Source organism: Dermacentor andersoni, chromosome 6 (assembly GCF_023375885.2).
Source record: "Dermacentor andersoni chromosome 6, qqDerAnde1_hic_scaffold, whole genome shotgun sequence".
In the NCBI taxonomy this organism is placed as follows: Eukaryota; Metazoa; Arthropoda; class Arachnida; order Ixodida; family Ixodidae; genus Dermacentor; species Dermacentor andersoni.
Genome location: NC_092819.1, coordinates 97,870,940 through 97,877,722, shown reverse-complemented (window position 1 = coordinate 97,877,722; position 6,783 = coordinate 97,870,940). Strand labels below are relative to the sequence as shown.

The 6,783-nt window shown below is 49.9% G+C and overlaps 1 protein-coding gene across 1 annotated transcript; it reads left to right on the top strand.

Moving 5' to 3' along the window:
* LOC126523067 (uncharacterized) lies at nt 1-6,332 on the top strand. Its single transcript, XM_055066503.1, has 4 exons — nt 1-107; nt 679-5,506; nt 6,016-6,082; nt 6,201-6,332. Exons 1-3 carry the CDS (start codon nt 62-64, stop codon nt 6,035-6,037), a joined length of 4,896 nt encoding a protein of 1,631 aa, XP_054922478.1. The 5' UTR covers nt 1-61; the 3' UTR covers nt 6,038-6,082; nt 6,201-6,332.
* Nucleotides 6,333-6,783: the final 451 nt, after the last annotated feature.

Below are 6,783 nucleotides of genomic sequence, written 5' to 3'. Positions count from 1 at the left end.
CCACTTACGCACTGCGCTCAGCTGGTTAGCGTTGAGAAGGGGCTGAACAGGCTTTTCCACCATGCGGGGAAAAGTTCTGGCCATCGTCTTCTGCATCCTAGGCTCTGGTGAGTGTTCCACGCTTGGAAAATATCTCTCAAGATGAACCGCCCTCTCATTTTTCTCTATGTTGTCACTACGAGGAGGCTCATAAATGGCCCAAAACTCAAATTCGACTGCCGAATACGCACTATTGAGCATAGTATACTTTACAGCCTGAATACCCTCATATGGCTGCATATGGCTTTGAAAAATGTATCGTCATAGAATACGACGCTTTTTAACAAAGTTATACCTTACTCAGCGCTCAGTGCGGCAAACACTGAACATTCTTGCAAAAGTTAGTTCGAAGATAGATGGCTACCTCAAGAGAAGTTCGTGCCATGTCTAGCAATAATGTTGCCACTAGGAGCATCAAATAACCGTTCTCAGTGAAATATGCAAGCAATTGCATTTATGCATGAATTACATTTATTATTTGTAGAACTCAGTTTACAATATGATCATGAGTTTAAGGTAATGAGATAACAGCACCGGCCATGCGTTTTCGGTGTGTACAAAATTGCAATTCAAATTTAAGATACAAATGAGAAGCTTCAACAAGACGACTTATGAATATTTTCGTTTTTCTATTTACAGCCATTTCAGCCAGAGCTGTTGAATTAGGGCAGCAACAAGAGCATGTCAGTCTCACCTTGGAACCAGCAACAGTCGCAGGGGTTACGGCAAATGATGTCACTAGCCTTTCAGGCGGAGCATTAGGCGGCGTCACCAGCGCCACATCAAGCGTTGCTCCTGGTGTGGCTGGAGGTTACGTCACCACTGGTGCTATAGGAACACCATGGGGAGCTGCTGGCTTCCCGTATAGTTCTTGGAGTGGCTATCCAGGTTTTGGTGGTTTTTCAAACCTTCATGGGGGCTACTACGCCGGCTACCCTGCCCATGGAAGTTATCTGTCTCGTTCATCCGGGCTTTTTGGTCCTTCCAACCCATGGGGATACCCGTATGGTAGCAGTTATAGTTCTCTAGGCTACCCTGGTGCTCTAAAAGGACTTCTCGGAGGATATCGTGGAAATCTTGGACTTCTAGGAGGTTATCCAGGCCTTTCGGGAGTGTATGGAAGCCCACTCGGTCTTTCAGTTCTGTACGGAACATACCCAGGATTCGGACGCCTGCCTGGAGTTCTGGGAAGTTACCCAGGTCTGACGGGACTTTCAAGTTTGTATGCCGGATACCCAGGTTACTTGGGAAGCCTGAGCGGGTTTTCCGGACCATTAGGCCTACTCGGACGTTATCCAGGGCTTTCAGGATTGTTAGGAAGCTATCCTGGTCTTAATGGTCTCTCGGGCTTGTATGGAGGATACCCAGGTCTCACAGGTCTTTCCGGAGTGCTTGCCGGTTACCCCGGCTACTCGGGTCTTTCGACACTGTACGGAAGCTATCCCGGTTACAGCAGTTACTTGTCCCGCTCATCGGGTGTTCTTGGAGCTTCTAGCCCATGGGGATATTCATATGGAAGCAGTTACGGTTCACACGGCTACCCAGGATCTCTAGGAGGTGTTCTCGGAGGACTTGGAGGACCCCTAGGCCTTCTTGGACGTTACCCAGGACTTTCCGGCCTTTATGGAAGCTCACTTGCTCTTTCAGGTCTCCCTGGAAGTTACTCAGGACTCGGACGCTTGTCTGGACTTCTGGGAGCATACCCTGGTTTGACAGGACTTTCGGGCTTGTATAGTGGATACCCAGGTTCCTTGGGAAGCCTGAGTGGGCTTTCCGGACCTCTAGGACTACTTGGGCGTTACCCAGGGCTTTCAGGATTGTATCCTGGACTTAGTGGCTTGTCCGGATTGTATGGAGGATACCCAGGTCTTACCGGCCTCTCAGGTGTGCTTGGAGGTTTCCCTGGTTACTCCGCCCTTTCCGCAGTATATGGAAGCTATCCAGGCTCCAGCAGTTACTTTTCCCGCTCGGGTCTTCTTGGCCTTTCTAGCCCATGGGGATACTCCCACACAAGTGGTTTTGGTTCACTAGGCTACCCAGGTTCTGTAGGAGTTCTCGGAGGACTTGGAGGACCCCTAGGTCTTCTTGGACGTTACCCAGGACTTTCTGGCCTTTACGGAAGCTCACTTGCTCTTTCAGGTCTCTCTGGAAGTTATCCAGGCCTCGGACGCTTGTCTGGACTTCTGGGAGCATACCCTGGTTTGACAGGACTTTCGGGCTTGTATAGTGGATACCCAGGTTCCTTGGGAAGCCTGAGTGGGCTTTCCGGACCTCTAGGACTACTTGGGCGTTACCCAGGGCTTTCAGGATTGTATCCTGGACTTAGTGGCTTGTCCGGATTGTATGGAGGATACCCAGGTCTTACCGGCCTCTCAGGTGTGCTTGGAGGTTTCCCTGGTTACTCCGCCCTTTCCGCAGTATATGGAAGCTATCCAGGCTCCAGCAGTTACTTTTCCCGCTCGGGTCTTCTTGGCCTTTCTAGCCCATGGGGATACTCCCACACAAGTGGTTTTGGTTCACTAGGCTACCCAGGTTCTGTAGGAGTTCTCGGAGGACTTGGAGGACCCCTAGGTCTTCTTGGACGTTACCCAGGACTTTCTGGCCTTTACGGAAGCTCACTTGCTCTTTCAGGTCTCTCTGGAAGTTATCCAGGCCTCGGACGCTTGTCTGGACTTCTGGGAGGATACCCTGGTTTGACAGGACTTTCTGGCTTGTATAGTGGATACCCAGGTTCCTTGGGAAGCCTGAGTGGGCTTTCCGGACCTCTAGGACTACTTGGTCGTTACCCAGGGCTTTCAGGATTGTATCCTGGACTTAGTGGCTTGTCCGGATTGTATGGAGGATACCCAGGTCTTACCGGCCTCTCAGGTGTGCTTGGAGGTTTGCCTGGTTACTCCGCCCTTTCGGCAGCATACGGAAGCTATCCCGGCTCCAGCAGTTACTTTTCCCGCTCCTCGGGTCTTCTTGGCCTTTCTAGCCCATGGGGATACTCCCACATAAGTGGTTTTGGCTCACTAGGCTACCCAGGTTCTGTAGGAGCTCTCGGGGGACTTGGAGGACCCCTAGGACTTCTTGGACGTTATCCAGGACTTTCCGGCCTTTACGGAAGCTCACTTGCTCTTTCAGGTCTCTCTGGAAGTTACCCAGGCCTCGGACGCCTGTCTGGACTTCTCGCAGGATACCCTGGTTTGACAGGACTTTCTGGCTTGTATAGTGGATACCCAGGTTCCTTGGGAAGCCTGAGTGGGCTTTCCGGACCTCTAGGACTACTTGGGCGTTACCCAGGGCTTTCAGGATTGTATCCTGGCTTGTCCGGATTTTATGGAGGATACCCAGGACTTACCGGCCTCTCAGGTGTGCTTAGAGATTTCCCTGGTTACTCCGCCCTTTCCGCAGTATACGGAAGCTATCCAGGCTCCAGTAGTTACTTTTCCCGCTCGGGTCTTCTTGGCCTTTCTAGCCCATGGGGATACTCCCACACAAGTGGTTTTGGTTCACAAGGCTACCCAGGGTCTGTAGGAGTTCTCGGAGGACTTGGAGGGCCCCTAGGTCTTCTTGGACGTTACCCAGGACTTTCCGGCCTTTACGGAAGCTCACTTGCTCTTTCAGGTCTCTCTGGCAGTTACCCAGGCCTCGGACGCCTGTCTGGACTTCTGGGCGGATACCCTGGTTTGACAGGACTTTCTGGCTTGTATAGTGGATACCCAGGTTCTTTGGGAAGCCTAAGTGGTCTTTCCGGACCTCTAGGACTTCTTGCGCGTTACCCAGGGCTTTCAGGATTGTATCCTGGACTTAGTGGCTTGTCCGGACTGTATGGAGGATACCCAGGTCTTACTGGCCTCTCAGGTGTGCTTGGAGGTTTCCCTGGTTACTCCGCCCTTTCGGCAGCATACGGAAGCTATCCCGGCTCCAGCAGTTACTTTTCCCGCTCCTCGGGTCTTCTTGGCCTTTCTAGCCCATGGGGATATTCTCACGCAAGCGGTTTTGGTTCCCTAGGCTACCCAGGATCTGTAGGAGGAGTTCTTGGAGGAGCACTAGGTCGTCTTGGACATTACCCAGGACTCTCAGGATTTCTCGGAGGCTTCTCAGGTCTTAATGGTCTATCTGGATTGTACGGAGGATATTCGAGTCTCACTGGTCTACCAGGTTTGCTCGGGGGCTATTCAGGTCACTCCGGCCTTTCTAGATTGTATGGAGGCTACCCAGGTTATGGCAGCTATTTGAGCCACTCATCCGGACTTTTTGGACTTGACAGCCCATGGGGAACTTTATATGGCAGCACCCTTGGATCTTATGGGTACCCAAGTTATCTGACAGGACGTTATGGGGGGCTTCTTGGACGTTATCCAGGGCTCTCCGGGCTGCACGGTAGTTCTCTTGGTCTGTCAGGACTTCTTGGTTACCCTGGCTTGACAGGACTATCGGGTTTATACGGTCGATACCCAAGCGCTCTGGGAGGTCTTAGTGGCCTTACAGGACCACTGGGACTCTTCGGACGTTACCCTGGTCTTTCTGGTTTGCTCGGAGGCTACTCAGGTCTAAACGGACTTTCTGGGTTGTATGGAGGATATTCACGCCTCACAGGTCTTTCAGGCTTGCTTGGAGGCGATTCGGGATACTACGGCCTCTCTAGTTCATACGGAGGCTACCCAAGCTACGGTAGCTATTTGAGCCGTTCATCTGGACTTCTTGGACTTACCAGCCCATGGGGAACCTCATATGGGAGAACCCTTGGATCTTATGGCTACCCAAGTTATTTGGGAGGACCTTATGGTGGATTTAGAGGCCCTCTAGGAGTTCTTGGACGTTATCCCGGTCTGTCTGGATTGTACGGAAGCTACCCTGGTCTGTCAGGCCTCTACGGAAGTTACCCAGGCCTCGGAAGTTTGTCTGCACTCCTTAGTGGCTACCCTGCCTGGAGGTACCCATCTGCCTATGGAGGTGCGAACGGCGTGTGGGGATATCCATACGGTAGCGGCCTAAGCCCATACGGCTATGGAAGTTCAGTTGGCCCATTCGGATACCCTGGCCTTTATGCACGAGGCGTTGGTGCATTCGGGAACTATGGTCCATATGGGTCTTGGGGCTACCCTGGTTTCTACGGTAACGGAGTGGGTCCTTTAGGTGCATACGGTTATGGTCCATTCGGAGGATATGGTCCTTTCGGCAGCTCCCTTGGGTACCCTGGAGCATACAGTAGTGGATTCGGTCCCTTTGGTCCATTCGGTTATGGTGGACCCTTCGGCGGCTACTACGGCCCGTATGGTCCCTCCGGAAAAACGTTTGGTCCCTTAGGCCAAACGTTTCCCGGCCCCTTAGGAACGACCACTTCAACTGTCGTCCCTACTTCCCAAGGACCATCTGTCACCAACACTGTTGTGCCTGAGGTTGTCAAACCAGCTACAACCCTAGTCACTCCTGAAGGCCTGCCTACACTGCCCGTTAGTGTTGCAACTGGTTCAAAGGGGTATGTACTGCAGTTCCCGCGCTTTTATGTAGCCTTGAAAATGCACACTTGGTGTATCAAGTGAACTGACAGAAAAAATTATGCAGAAATGCCACTGCAGTTGTTTAGGTATGCGTGAGCGTAGCCATAAATTTTAGTTTATTATCAAAATACCTCAGTGGTCTCTAAGCTACGAAACTTAACGGCATACTACGTCGCTATTTTTCCAGCCACTATTGTTAAAGTTGTTGAAATTGAATCAGCACAAAGACCTCATACGGTGCTCTTGATGACAACAAGCTGATTTCAAGGCCCGTATTGGGATGAAGGCCGATGTGCCCGATAGGCTTCTTCACAAGAGCATCTTATTTGTGTCCAAAATGCAAGAACTGCTTGCTCTCTTGCCCCTTTGTATACTTGCGGAATCTACTGTGGGGATTAAGACTAGAATTGCCAGGTATGGGGTCGAGAATATCAAAATAATTAATTCAATTAAATGTGGCATTTGAACGTCTTTATTTTCTTCACAGCATCAAGACCCTAGTAGGCTGAAATCTCGGCAAGCGCAACAAAAACTGTTGGCGATGTCGCAATCACGTACGTTGCATATATTCATTCATAGCAATTTACTATATTTGTTCTGTTTCCTTAAGAACATGACACCGTAAATAACATACTCAAACGCTACACAAATCTTTCTTTTTTACTTTTTCAGATCCCAAGCTACACTTCGCGCAATTATCAAATACAATGGACGCTTTCGAATATATACGGGCGCCTCCAGCGCAGCAGTGATGGTGTAAAGACTTCCTAGGTTGTTTTTAAAAAATAAACAGCTCATATCGCACATCGTCGTCTAATGATTCCTATTACTGCATTTGTATCTCTTTTTGGCGTAGTCATATTGATTAGGATTGGTTGCGGACGGATGAATGATAATGTTCATCCCATCCCACCTGTTAAAAGCAGGTGTGGAACTCGAAACGATAATCTGGTCTCGCTGGTTTTCGGTCTGCGTGTGAATTGTACGTAGGTACGCTTAAATAAAGTAAATTGTAGGTATGCTTAAATAGGTGCGCAACAGAATCATCATGAGCTCAAGACTTTCCCAACGCTATCCGCAGTCATTTTCATGATGCTCACAGACGTCAATCGTGTCTGAATAATGTCTTCGGAACATGTGCTTATTAGAAAATTCATTAAACCTGTCGAATTTATTCTTCTCCTTCTTCTTCTTCTTTTTCTTCTTCTTCATCATCATCATCAGCCCAGTTTAGGTAATCTGCAGGACGAAACTC